The sequence below is a fragment of the Arachis stenosperma genome, chromosome 9, assembly GCF_014773155.1.
Source record: "Arachis stenosperma cultivar V10309 chromosome 9, arast.V10309.gnm1.PFL2, whole genome shotgun sequence".
Taxonomy (NCBI): domain Eukaryota; kingdom Viridiplantae; phylum Streptophyta; class Magnoliopsida; order Fabales; family Fabaceae; genus Arachis; species Arachis stenosperma.
In genome coordinates, this window is record NC_080385.1 from 10833237 (window position 1) to 10847584 (window position 14348).

Here is a 14348-nt window from a genome sequence, read left to right on the forward strand (position 1 = left end):
ATTAATGATTTTTATATTGAATAAATTATATTTTGATAAAAAAAAATTTTTCAAATTAATTCTTAATATTTTAGAATACTAGACATATTAATCCCTTGACATAATAATTTTTCGAAAGAAAAATATAATGATTGGATAGGATATTGTAAATTTGTACCATTCTTGTTCATGTAACTCTTCATACTTCCCGCGAGTATAATTAAATTTAATGACGTTCCCAGTTACGTAGCGGAAAAGGTTCTAAATGTCTATGCATATAATTAAATTTTATTACAAGACTACATTTTAAGTTGATTTTGGCGAACAATTTTGATGTCAGCTTAATTTTGAGTATTCAAAGGCGTTACATTCTTCCCAATTTGATTACATGCCACTGTATTCCAACAATTCCTAATCTCTTTTTTATGTAGTTCTTTGTAGAAACTATTGCAGCATTTTTCTGATAAAATAAATATCCAGTGTAAAGCGATTCATTCAAGTTTCAATTGAGAAACTTGCACACTTTTTTTTTATGTTGAAAGACTAGAACTTGCATATATAAAATTGTAGCACTATACAATTTTCTTTCGCCTACTATACAGAATTGAGAAAAAAAAAATCTAGAAATGTTTCTATAAGAGAACTTGCACTCTGAATAACTGCATCAATTCAAATGCTGCATAAGCTCCAGCCACTGAAATCACCCCAATAAAGAAAATTAACAGAAGAAAGCATTGCAAACTTTAAACATACAGAGCCATTTACATTTTCACAAAGAATTTTAAAAATATTTCCTTTTTCTCCCAAAAGGAAAGAAGGCAGGGTCATTTACCTGTCTAAGTAGGTCTGCAAGAGTTCTTGGCAGTGCTTCAATGTTCCTCAGAACGACATAGTAGGGAAACGGAAAAGAATCCATGTACTTAGAAAACTTCGGCATTCCGTCCTCAAAAGATGCTTCCTGCAAAACTCGAAGAGGTCAAGATCAGGGGAAAGTGTGATGTGCTCCCATGAAATATGAAAGTTGCGTAAAAAGAGAAGATACCATGAGATCCATAATTGACTTCTCAGATTTATCGAGAACCAAAAACATAACCAATCGATTACTAGTCAATAAATCTCTAACGCGTCGCCTCAATCTCTCCTGGAGAAATCAAATATTGTAGACCAGTAAGCAAAGAAATTAAGCGTTATGAAAAAAAAATACGAAAAAAACTCCTTTGTTATGTGATCAGATACCTTTTCATGAAAAATACCATCTGAAATTATTAATACAAGTTGCTGTAGAGGGTTATGACCGGATGGAAGGCGCGCTTGTACAACCGCAGAATCTAATTTGTTGGTTAAATACTTTAACAGATCAAGAACTGGTTCATCAACTATAGTATTCTCTTGCTTGAATGTCAAATTAGAGACCATCTGCTCATCAGTAGTTCAAATCGACAGTTAGATTGGTTTTCATGAATAAATAATTCGAGTACGTCAACAAAGAGAGCCAAGCTTTATGTTGATCCAACTAACCTTTATCCCAGCCTCCACAGAAAATGACCTGTCAAAGTCATGTAGTAACTTTATGTTTCCTTTGGTTCCAAAGCTTGCAACAGCAAAGCTCCCCAATTCGAGTTGGGAAATGGCACGGCATACCGTGACCAAAGCTTCGATAGCAACATCACCACTACTACTCTCCGACATACTGAGTGAATCATCAACAGCAATTACTACTTGGTAGTCACGCTTGTTGGGTCTGGTCAGCCTCATCCATATTTTATCTTTAGTATAGTAACTTGCTATGAATTGAATCACCTGATTTTTTTTTTTTTTTGAAAGTGATGAAAAAAGAGTCAATAGTAAGTTCACCAAAATGCAGATAAAATGTTATTCATAAGAATATTAGCATTTACCTTTTTCATATTTATCCTTTTGCCAGTTCTATAATCCCCTTGCAGCTTGTTGGCTACAGTTGGTTCCATTACAAGGCGCAATTGTTCAGCTAACTCCATAGACAATTTTGTTGTGCTAACCTCATATCTCCTCCAAAGAGCAGCTGCATCGCACTCACAACTAGGATCATCAGAAGCATCTTGACCTTTGCCCAAATCATTGTCATGCACAGAAAGTTGTCCTAATTTTTCTGTGTTTTCGCTTAAGTATGATTTCTGGAAAGAAACCAAATCTTCAGAGCGATTTTCAAGATCAATACGTTGACCGGTAACAGGTTTATATGACCCCTCATCTGGCGCCTTCTCAATGTCCGGCATATTAATTTGCTCCCTTTTTTCAGTTTTGGGGAAAGACAAGGAGTTACTCAGAGAATTTATTTCTGATTTTTTCTTCTCAATCTGCATCGCTGCATCTTTTTCTCCAGCAAGACATTCTTTATCGGTGTCACCATTAACATTTTTGTCAACCTGCTCCATTGATGCAGGCCCCAAAGCCTGATCTGTCCCCTTTTCAAATTCTGAAACATAGCCATATTCATCTGCATTATCATCGTCCATTTCACCATGCTGCTCCATGTTATTTTCCTGAAGATCACCAGACACCCTAACCCGTTCCTTCCAGTGCTCAAGTGCATCCCCTACAGTTCGATAAGGATTAGGTTGATTTTCCTGAATAAATGAATGCTCATTCTGCGGAAGATGGGATTCAGATCGATTTTCATTGATTCCTCCAGTATTTGATGAATCTGACATCTTAATATCCATCTCAGACATACTATTAGAAGGAAAGCCTCCCAAGAGAGCAGGATTATCAATATTATGTTGGGTATTTGAAAATTCAGGTTCTGCTGTTATATTTTCAGAACTGGAAGTCTGCCGATCAACATTAGACTGTGATGACGATTTAGCAGTGAAAATTTGATCGTTTACCATACCAGAAGATTCAGATGTATCTTTCTTAGGATCCATGAGATCCATCTCGGCATTCTTTTGGCCCTGTCCAACATCTTCCTTTTCTGTGGTTGCATCAACTTCAGTATGAACTTCTTCCATAATTTCATCAGGGGGGCCTGTCTCTTCCCCCTGGTTCCCTTCTTGCATTTCATTCTCAGCTAACTCGCCTTGTCCTTCAGGATCTCCCTCTTCCATGGGTTCTGCATCTTCCCCCATATCCAAATCCTCATCCATGTCGGAAGTTTGATTTAACTCATCAGGCATCAACCCAGTAGATTCAGAATATGCTGTTTCCTTGTCCATATTCAACTCATCTACATTGTCTCCATCCCCAGTTTCATCTTGGCTCGCAGTTTCATCATTCTGAGCATCGCCTTCGTCATAATTACCATTGCCAGTTTCATCTGTGGCATCATCCTTAGCTCTCATCTCTTTAGTGCTTCCATCTTGATCCCCAACTGAAGGTCCAGATTCATATTTTTCATTTGAATCATTCGGAGTTTCATCTTCATTCTTATCCCAGAATTTCTCATCAACTGCTTCACTATCTGGCCCAGTTGGCCCCATTTCAGATTCAAGTTCATCATTCTCACCATCAATATCTTCATCATCCCCCGAGTCCTCACTTAGGCTTACTGCATCAGCTGTAAAATCCTGTTCCATCTCAATACCAGAATTATTGCTACTAGGGACATCCTTGGAGTCATTTAATTTTTCATTTTGCTGCGCCATCCAATACAAACAAGAAATATAGTTTAAAATTCCAAGTCCAACCAGAAAACCTCTTCAAAACTTACAAAATAAGCAGGTTTGAGGTTGCTAACCTGGTCACGGGATCCCAGCAGCTGGTCTTCGTCATTAATCTGATCACTGACATCATTCAATCCTACACCCTCCCCCATGCCAGTTCCATTAGCATCTTCAGATGATTTGAGGTTACCATCTTCATCCCGGTTTTCACTAGAAACTCCAAAACCTTCCGAAAACAAAGACGCCAAAATAGTTGCAATCACATGAGTTGTAACTGAAACCTACAAGTTGGCATTCCAATCAAATTATCAAATTCGGCGCTGCGAAAATGACAGTGAATTGATGACAATTTATCCCCCCCCCCCCCCCCCCCCCAAAAAAAACAACACACACACACACACACACACAAAACATCTGAAAACAATTATCAGTACAACAGAATATGGCAACTAAAAAAACACAGTATTAAAAATAAGCTCTGGAATGAAAAAACAAAAAAAAATGAGATAAGAGATAAAAAAAAACTGTATGCTTATACATAAGATGAGATAAGAGATAATTAAGCTTACAGATCTGTGCATGTCTAAGAAATTTTCCATGAGCTCTTTACTGAAATTCAGCAATAGATCCGTGAGCATATGTAGATCTCTAAAGCTGGCTCCTACTTTGCAAGAATAGCTGTTAACTTTATTGTCAGCATGATTGACCAACTTCTCCTACAGAGACACAGAAAACGCATCATTGATTGATTTATCTAGCAAGAAACAGTACCGAGACAAAACCAAACTTACCCCAAAAGCAACTGTTTTGAAAATCATATCACACAGCATGTCCAAGCTGAGATTTGCAACAAATGACTGAAATAGCAATTCTCCCGTGCCAAGATTTACCATGGACTCTTCAACAGTAGGGATGTTGCTAGACAAACATAAATTCTGGAAAACAGTTGCAATATGTTTATATGTAGATGCAAGGGCCTGATCAAAGTCAGCATTGAGCTCTTCACAGCTTTTTCCATCAGAGCTATGTTTAGCAGATGACTCTACAGGAATGGAACTTTCCATTTTCGCAATGGTTAACTCTTCCTCAATTAATTTTGCCTGAGAAGTAAATGATTTTTCAACTGAGTTTCCCAATCAAATAATCAGGTTTCAAATAGGTTATACGAACAGATCATGTACCTTCTCAATTATTTCTTGAAAATGATGAATCAAAATTTCTTTGACTTTGCACCTATCAGGATCATGCTCCCACAGTTCTAGAAGACGTGAGTTGAACACATTTAAAGCCTTGAAATTTTCGGTTAACAGCTGCTCCATATCTTGTGTAACAATGCAAATATGTGTGGTTGAAGTCAATGCAGTGACAGCTTTCGTCCCCCCAATCAGGTAACGATCCAATGATTCCTGTATTACGTTTTGATATATACCACAGAAATAGGAATGATTAATAAAGAACTTTGCATGATTCACAACCTCAAGACTGATATCAATAATCAATATAATATTCTTAGGAAGAAAAAATAATTTACAGAGAATCAACGAAATCAACTTCTGGGAGAAGGGGGAGAAGTGGGAGAAGGGGGGGGGGGGGGCACTAAGCAGCTCCTACTCTCCAATGCATAGGCAAATGATTCCCTACCACATTAACACCCTCAGCCTCCTTCAAATAATAACCCTCCCACACACTGACACAGCATCACACATGCACACGGCCTCTCACACACAAATCCTAGTAGCCAAGTCAGCAAGTTAGTTAAAATAACAGGACCTACTAGATTAACCAAATCCCCATGCCCAATCTCCCTGGTGTATCCTCAGCTGTCCCCCTATTCTTCCTCACTCTAACTTGGTATGTGTATATATCCAGTTTATTAACATAAGGGTAGGTCTCTAACACGTTTACATAAATGCAATGAAATAGAAACTAGCGCAAATTCAATGCAATTTAGAAACAAAATCATCAGCAGAACCTTTGATTTGCAGAACGACGGTAAAAATTCGTCAATATAAGCAATCATCTGACTGGCTGAAGAACATGCTCTTTCACAAGTGCGTAAATGGCTATGTTCTAATGTCCTTAACAAAAGCATTTGCTCATGTGACACAGCACATAGACTATCAAATAATTGCTGCAGGAAGAGAAAAGAACATCAGAAGCACTGTAGTCAATAAGAAATATCAAAATAAAGAAGAAATGAGGACACTTACTTTTTGTTGCCACAGGCATTTATAAGTGGCAAACTGATTTGGAATAATAGAACACATATCAACAGTACTGTTATCGGCATCCAAGGAGACTTTAAACAAATTTGCCAGAGTATAAACACATTCTCTTAAACATTTCAATTGCTTGCCAAAATCACTGGCAGCAGCCAGTTGATTCTTTTGTATTCCAATGAGCTGATTGAGGAAAGAATTGGACCTATCAACCTGCAGAAATCATTCACACCTTAGACATATAAAATGGCAATGGTAAATGTATTCATAAGCTTGACAGCGACGACAGAGTGGGTCACTAATATTAAATAGTTCAGTTGTCGTTACACAGTATGGTTCAGTTGAGGTTGAGGTTGAGGAAGTGGAGGCAGTGGTTAGGTTGAGATTGAGGGTAAGGAAATGGAGGTGGTGTTGATAGTGGGTGTGGGTGTGGGTGAGTGTGGGGTGGACGAAGATGAAGATGATGATGATGAAGAGATGATGATGTTGTTGGAGGTGGGGTTGGCTGCTGGCCGGAGATAAGGAAGATGAGAGAGAAGTTGAGGATGACGACTATGGTATATTGAAACTTTGACTTTGATCATCAAAAAATTCAACAAAAAGGTAAACTTGAAACTTATTTCAAGTGTTAGAAATAAAATTAAATATTAGGGATATTTTTGACACTTTTGAAAAACTTTAGAAATATAAAATATACTTGACATATATATGTGAAAAACATTTCCAGAATGTATATGTTGAAAATCTTTAAAAATAAAAGTGAAAAAGAAAAGAAAAACTAATCACCAATAAATAAACTATCATAAATTTAGTGAGCCATAGGTGTGCCAATATGAAGAGAGAGATTCCACCTGTTCAAGAGTTATATCTTTATGAGGATTAAGGCATATCTGCTGCAAAAAAAGCACAGAGATAACACTTTTGAAATAATGTTCACTAGCTGTCTTCCATTCTATACGCATGCTTTCTTCCGGGACATTCTTATCTTCAATTTTAGCAGCATCTGCTGATGTTGTAAGAGGTAGCTTACTATTTGTTAATAGTAAATGATCCACGCTCCCAAAAATTTCAAGAAACCACCAAGATTTATGCTGATCCTATATGTATAAAAATATTAAGGGAATCAAAGGGGCGAAGTTAGAATTTTTTCTAAAAAGAAAAAATAAAGACATAATATTAACTTTCATGGGAACTAAATAGTAAGTTTCCCACCTCCTCATATGCAGGCTTGTGTCGTGACAACCCACTGCTCTCTAAAAGCTTAAGTAGATCGGACAAAGCTCTTCTCTTTCCACGACTCTTTTTTTCTTTGTTCCAAATATCACCACAGTGAACAGCTGTGTCATATATGTTTTCAATCATATTCCACATGTCTTTCCATCCCTGCAAGTGAAGTTTATGCTGGGAGACACCACAAGCTCTGAATACGCTTCCAATATCTGCACAAATTGCAAGGTCATAAAAAATTATGGACAAGAAACAAACCAAAATTTTTATTTTTATTTTAAAAAAAAAAAGAATGAAGTCAATGAACCACAAGTTTGAGTTCTAATTATCTCTTAATAAGAAATAAGGAAAAAGATTTCCATTGAATTAGTATGGTTCTATGTTGCATGAGTACTGGAACACTAGATTACCGGAATATGTATCTAGCACACTGTAGTACAGGATATGAAATGAGCGAAATGTACCTTCATATTTTGTTGACAAAAATTTCACATTTCTCTTAAGCTGTAAGTTCTGCAAAGCTTTATCCAATTTTTCACCACATTTTTCAAACCACAGTGATCTACATCAGAGAAGACATGTTAACAACTTAAAGATTAGAAATATGAAGTGTACAACTTATATTGGATGTCAACTAACCTGTTCTCACCACTGAACAATGTCAAATCAACTGCACCACTGAGCAAGCCCTTATTTATAACATCATAAATAAGCTTGTGCCCACGAAAAGATTGAGCTTTGGCTCCTCTTTGTGCAGCTTCTTGGTTGAGGAATAACAACACTGGCTCTTGCAGAACATCCTTCATGAGAAAGGAAAGAAGACAACATATATAAGGCAGGAAGAATAAAATGCAGCGCTGGAAAATAGACAGCTGGATGAGGAGAGAAGTTTGCACAAAAGAATGAGCGGAGAAGGAAAAAAACATGGATACTTGTGTTCATTGCCTAACTTCATAATGGATTTATGGATTTAACACGATTCTAATGTTTGGTATCCTTCAAGGGCCCTAACTTGTTTTATATACTTTATAATGGTTTCTTATAACAGAAAAAATTGTAATTTAAGGGAAGTTGATTACACCAGGGGAAAAAAGTGAAAGGAAAAGATGTTGGTTGCACAGAAAAATTAGCTCTAATACCAAAAAGAGATGAGCGAATCTGGAGAACTAGAAAATATGAGTGAATATGAGATATTGTTATTATGACTGAGAAACACTGATACAGCAGAATATATAGTAGACTAAATGGGGGCAGATTGGTCCTGTCACTCACTACTGCAGTTACAGGTCTATTATTGACAGTTGTCGCTAACAACCAACGGCTGATTGAAGTTAGTAACTGCTATAATAGACTACACATCTTCTACACCTCATTATGGAGAAGAAATGCCTCTGATTTAGACTCCTTTCAGAAGTGTTGCCAATCAAGAAAAACAGTGTTCATTACTACTATTACTTGTGTATTTTATTTCCCAGGTTATTGTTAGTGGGAGTGGGAGAGAGGCGAAGCATTATCCAAATTCAGTGTTTCAACAAAAAGGTTCACCAGGTAGACTAAAAAGTATTAATACGCAATCATATGATGTATTACAAGCAACACCTAACTTTTTTTCTTTTAAGAATTTTCACAAAGTAGAATATTTCAAGGAATGGAGAGGTAAAGTTAGTTGATTATTTGCTTACATCAAAATTGTCCACATATAATGCTGAACCAGAGAAAGATAAGGTAAGAAATTAAAAGAATAAAAAATAACAAAGACTGATGCATTAATTATCAAAATGTTATTTAGAGATTCAAGGATCACATACAGTATACTTCTGCATAAGCTTCTTCAGCTTTTGCCGGCTCTTCTTCAACTTTTCAATTGATGCATAACTCTTACTATCATCCCATCGGCATAGTTTCACCAATTCTTTTAGTTCAGTCTCAATTTCTTTCTTACTGGCATCAATGTACTTCAATACACTGCAATAAGTGTCATAATTCAATGTTCATAGATTCCCAAGGTTGAAAAAGTAAAAGACAAAAAATTGAATACAGAGCAAGAATAAGGAACTCACATTGGTAAGAACTGCACATAAAAACCAAATATATTGTATAAGTATCCCAACTGCTTAATCCGAAAAGACCTGTTGTTATCATTAACAATTAACAAAGAGAATATTAGAAAAATGGGTTATAACTTATAATTTCAAATAAAACTTGCTTGACAAATATTACACATTTATGCTAACTATTCATCAACATATCTAATGGCATAAGAACCGTTGAATTTTGTTGAGGGAGAGAAAGTGACACAGTAATATCTATTGTCCTCCATAATGGTTTTCCTTATTCTTGGGCATTAGGAGACAAAGCAACAGCCAGAACTACAAACAAATCATACCTGGAATCATATTCTAGGCACACACTTATATGGTTTTGTTTAAGGAAAGCAAAAAGAAGCTGGAGACGTTTCCCAAATTCACCAATGCTGGATGTTTGAATGAAGTCTTCCAGGCTGCAATACAGTAAATCAATAGAACGGGTTCAAAAGATAAAACAAAAAAAATAAAGGATGTCAACTTTAAATGGAACAACAGAATGAGCTTTTGTTTCGAACATGCCTCTGGACAATGGATTGTACAGATGGAGAACTGGTCTGAAGAATCGAATACAGAGGAAACCATAACTGCAACAAAAGCAAGTGAGAAAGAAAATAAGATATAGGATAAAAGAAAAAATCAGGATATTCATAAGAACAACAAAAGTAACAACGATAGAAAAAAGGTTTTGCTGGCTCATCATTATAAAGAACTGTAACTGCAATATAATTTAAAGATCATTCTTATCCAAACAACCAAAAGTTGCCAAAACCCTTCTCTAGATCAATTGGCGCAGGTCTCACTAGTTGCCTCTCACAATTTTGTTTTTATCCTTGCTCTATGGAAGTTACAAACTATTTAAGAAGTTACCATCTTTCGTAGTACAAAATTTAATTACAACCAGCAATATAACGGACTGGATATTATGCCAGGATATTGACAGAATATCTGCCAGTATATCAGCAGAATATTTACTCATTCAAATATACAAATTCTGTTAAATTGTGCACATGTAATTCTGGGTTTGAAGAAAATAAGAAGCTAAAGTAATATTGATTTTAGAAGAGAGTCTGTGACAGCAGAAGAATTTGAGAGAGCTCAATGAGGATACCATCGCTCTGCTACCATATTAAGATTCATGGTTACTCAGCAGAAATATTAGAGCGACTAGACTTGAGAGAGAGAGCAAGATAATATATTACTTGCATTAATGCACCATCTAAACTACTAACCATTATCTAACAATAATTCAACAAAGCCCAAAAGAGGATCTTGCATGAAAAAACATGTTAGATAATAAAACAATTAGGATGTGTTTGGATTAGCGTTTTGACTATGAAAAGTACGTTAAGTTTCTTGAACGCTTGAATATTTCATTTGGCTTTTTTTATTCCAGAACGCATATATGATTCTCACTCTCAACTCACGTTTATGAGAAATTATAAAAGTTGTAGCTTATGCGTTGCGTTCACTTCTTACGTTTACCTATTTTATCAATTCTACCCTTATTCTTTTCTTCAAAGAGGCACAAATAACAATTCATCTTAGGAATTATTAATCCCACTAAGAAGGATAAATTAAATAAAAGACTGACCATAAAAAATAACAAAATTATAAGTAATAAAAAATTATAGTCCAAAATAGTATCAAATAAAAGAGTACTACTATAAAAAAAAAATATGGATTCTATTTTTTTCAGTTTTGTAAAATTTGTCAGCATAATTCTTGTATACTGTTTATTATTGTAATTCTTTTAAAATATGAATGATTGATCTTATTAGAAAGGACAAATTAAATAAAAATTTAACTATAAGTAATAATAAAATCATAATTAGTAGAAAATTACAATTCAAAATAGTACTAAAAACAAGAATACTGAAAGTACTAAAAGAATACGATGCAAAAAAGAGTATTGGAAAAAAAAAAAACAAAAACTAAAATTCTTATGTATATACCTTCAAAAATGATAGAATAAACCAAACAAGTTATTCTTTTAACCATAATATCAATTAATGATCTTATTAGGTAAGCAAATTAAACAAAAATAACCATAGATAATAACAGTGAAAATTTAGTGTATAACAAAAGAGTACTAAAAAAATACTATATAAAAAATATACTAAAAAAGTATAAAAAAAATTAAACATGTTTGAAAGGATAATATTATAATGTAATATCATGTCTATTTTAGTAATCATCTATTTAAATGTGATTTTAACTATCATTATCCAAACAATATTCATTCTATCAAAATTAATTTTGTAGAGTTGCCAAACATAAATCACGTTGCTACAAACTCACTTCTATCCAAAATCAATTCTATAAAATCAAGTTCACTCGAATTTCAGTTTGATAAACGTCAATCCAAACACACACTTCATGTACCTTTATCTGAAATGTTAACATTTTCAAACAGATGTTTCATGATACAAGATAATCAAGGAGAGAGTATATTTAGCCAAAAAAAAATTCTCTTAAGTGTACAATTAATTAACATTAACCAACGTGAAAGCTATCATGAAACGAAAACAATATCAAAATAAACAGGAAATGGTAAATACGTTGCCAGCATGTCAGGGATCATATCTAGCCCATTTATGCTAAAGGTAAAAAATAAAAAAAAAAAAGAAGTGAATTTCCACTTACTTTGCCAGCATTATGCTCATATCCCTGCATCACCTCATCAAGCAAACCAGGCCAAGAGCCCAGTTCTATCTTTTGCCATGACGACAATAGATCATAAATATTATTCAATTTATCTACAAGCAAGTTAAACCGGAAAAATTAGTAATATTAGGGAGTACACAATGGATAAACAAAACTTGAAAGAAGATACATACCTGGGAAGGGGAACTTTGAACCATGTTCTTGCATAAGTTGAGCCTTGTGCAGTAGAAACTGCAATCCTGAGAAGGCCTGAAGTAGGGAAAAAGGATATAGCTTAGACAACACAATATATTATAAAAAAAATTAAGAAAGTGTACCCATGGCATACAACTAAACTAAGCTTCATGAGGCTTCTTAGAATATCTGTGAATAAATGAGTTAGCATATTATAGGAACCCTTAGGATATGGTAGTTAATTGTGTATATCCTGCAATTATGTATAGATTCCCTTTTCAGGCTACATAAATTAGTCTCTGTTGTTCAGCTAAAACAAATGGAATTCTTATGTCTCGCTCCTTCTCTCACATTCAACAAGGCTAAAAACAACATTTTAATTCAAAAGAGAACAGTGAATTAAAACTTTCCAGAGAATAAACTTTTGAACAAAAAAGGATAGCAGATACACAAGAACGCTTGAATTGAGTTAAAAAGTTACAGTTAGATTGGATTTGAAAAACTTGAAATCATATTCAACACAAGAAAAGTACCTACAAACAATTACTATTAGAGAGCAGTAATAAATAATAACCATATTACATTATACATAGGAATTTTTCCAAGTCAACTGTTACATTTTCTGCATAAAAACAATCTGTCAGGAACGTTGCAGTCTAACCAGTCATGATTACTACCTTTGCTAACGGGATATTCGAAGGAAGAGACAAGAGCATGTGAGTTACGTCTGAAATTTTCTGGAGATCATTATGATTTTCCCACTCATTTAGCACGGATAGGATCTCCCGACGGAGAGGTGCAAGTACTTTCAACATATTTGCCATCTCTGGAGCATTTGGATCCTAGTATCGAGAAGAACAAAAAGGATATACAAGTCATCATGCAACTAGAGAAACATCAAGGGGAAAGAAACACATCTTAAAGTAACATCAGCCACACCTTGTAAAAATTGTATCTGGTGTCAGATATGTGAGATGAACTAAACTTCCTCTGATAGTCTAAACAGAGATAAAGTATGTGCTCTGGCATCAGTTTAACATCTAATCCGGGCAAAATTGAAGAATGGATTCCTGAAAGCAGTTGGAAACAGATACATGAGCTAGGCTCAGAAACAAAAGTTGCAAACATTAACAAAAACAGTGATTACTACCTTTCATTAAATCAATTCCCAAAGAATATGAGTCACTGAAGGAATGCAACCAATCTTCATTAGAAACCTTGAAAGATCCCGACTGAACCAAACGCAAACATTGTTAAACACAACATATAAATCAAGTTTGCCAATCCAAGCAAAGGAGACAGAAAGTAGAGACAAACTCACAGTCTGGACAAGATCACTAGATCCAAATAACTGGTTGTGAATGAGAACCACATTGCTAACAATAGACTCTTCCAGTTCCTTCCATTCTTCATCCAATATTTCACATTCCATTGACTGTTCCGCCTGATTGAAAGAATAAATTTCATTTCAAATATACATGTAGAATCAACTAATCAACAAGAAAAGGATATTTAGAGTTGGAAAACACTTGCATTTGAGTCAAAGGGTTTTTCCTCAGAAGAAACTAACCAACTAAACAAATAATAAAGGATATCAAGAGTTGAAAGCATTACTGTATCATTGGGTTTTTCCTCAGAAGAAAATTGTTCCCATTCTGAAAAGGTTTCAGTTGCACTTAATTTTGCAAGAATTGGCATGTCAACTTCAATAACACTCTCGATTTGGAAAGCTCGAGGTTTAAACTTGTATTGCTGAGATTCATAATCACTTTTGGACTTAGCATGAACTTTCATACCCATCCAAAGGGTTGCAAACTCATCAAATATCTTGTGCAAGAGCTGATGCAAAAAATATTTGTTAAAGAAAGGACTTGTAGAATTCCATACAAATGAATCAGCAGAAGTTTAAACTACAGTAAAGATACTGACCATATAAGTTTTAACATCCATTACTTTTGCATGTGCTATGGAATGTGCAAGCTGAACAAGAATGTTCTGATAGACAGAAGCTCGATATTGCAATGAAGATACCTGTTTTACTTAATCCAGTTACAAACGGATGAACAAAAACAAATTGATTCTATTGATTAAACAATCGAGAAAGTTATTTTACATAACTCAATCCATTGGTATGTACCTTCATATTAGCGGCAATGCCACTGGAGAGAGACATAAGCCTTTCCATTAAAGCAATATCAAGCGAGTAAAATCCTTTACCAAAATCAAGTGTGTATGATAGATGCATGTCATGTCTAATGTCATTCCTAAGAGAGATAAACTTGCGTGAAGTTGCACGCGGGAAGCGCATAATTGTGTATAGCATTTCCTGCAATATTCAAAGCTCACCATGTCAGTTG

The 14348-nt window shown here is 34.8% G+C and overlaps 1 protein-coding gene across 1 annotated transcript in view; it reads right to left on the bottom strand.

Annotated features, from left to right (window-relative positions):
- Window positions 1-221: 221 nt before the first annotated feature.
- Window positions 222-14348, bottom strand: part of LOC130947679 (midasin) — a 42134-nt gene continuing 28007 nt past the window's right edge. Inside the window, exons 49-77 of the mRNA XM_057876381.1 lie at window positions 14129-14317; window positions 13921-14022; window positions 13606-13830; window positions 13313-13435; window positions 13142-13223; window positions 12931-13061; window positions 12669-12833; window positions 11991-12066; window positions 11797-11909; window positions 9673-9737; window positions 9453-9566; window positions 9127-9195; window positions 8875-9031; window positions 7706-7866; window positions 7531-7628; window positions 7052-7278; window positions 6691-6936; window positions 5831-6052; window positions 5593-5751; window positions 4802-5026; window positions 4412-4720; window positions 4190-4336; window positions 3695-3901; window positions 1878-3593; window positions 1498-1779; window positions 1216-1395; window positions 1022-1120; window positions 812-937; window positions 222-673 (exon numbers count right to left, since the gene is read on the bottom strand). Coding sequence (XP_057732364.1) covers window positions 644-673; window positions 812-937; window positions 1022-1120; window positions 1216-1395; window positions 1498-1779; window positions 1878-3593; window positions 3695-3901; window positions 4190-4336; window positions 4412-4720; window positions 4802-5026; window positions 5593-5751; window positions 5831-6052; window positions 6691-6936; window positions 7052-7278; window positions 7531-7628; window positions 7706-7866; window positions 8875-9031; window positions 9127-9195; window positions 9453-9566; window positions 9673-9737; window positions 11797-11909; window positions 11991-12066; window positions 12669-12833; window positions 12931-13061; window positions 13142-13223; window positions 13313-13435; window positions 13606-13830; window positions 13921-14022; window positions 14129-14317 — 6045 coding nt within the window. The 3' untranslated portion in view covers window positions 222-643. The remainder of the gene's footprint in view (window positions 674-811; window positions 938-1021; window positions 1121-1215; window positions 1396-1497; window positions 1780-1877; window positions 3594-3694; window positions 3902-4189; window positions 4337-4411; window positions 4721-4801; window positions 5027-5592; window positions 5752-5830; window positions 6053-6690; window positions 6937-7051; window positions 7279-7530; window positions 7629-7705; window positions 7867-8874; window positions 9032-9126; window positions 9196-9452; window positions 9567-9672; window positions 9738-11796; window positions 11910-11990; window positions 12067-12668; window positions 12834-12930; window positions 13062-13141; window positions 13224-13312; window positions 13436-13605; window positions 13831-13920; window positions 14023-14128; window positions 14318-14348) is intronic.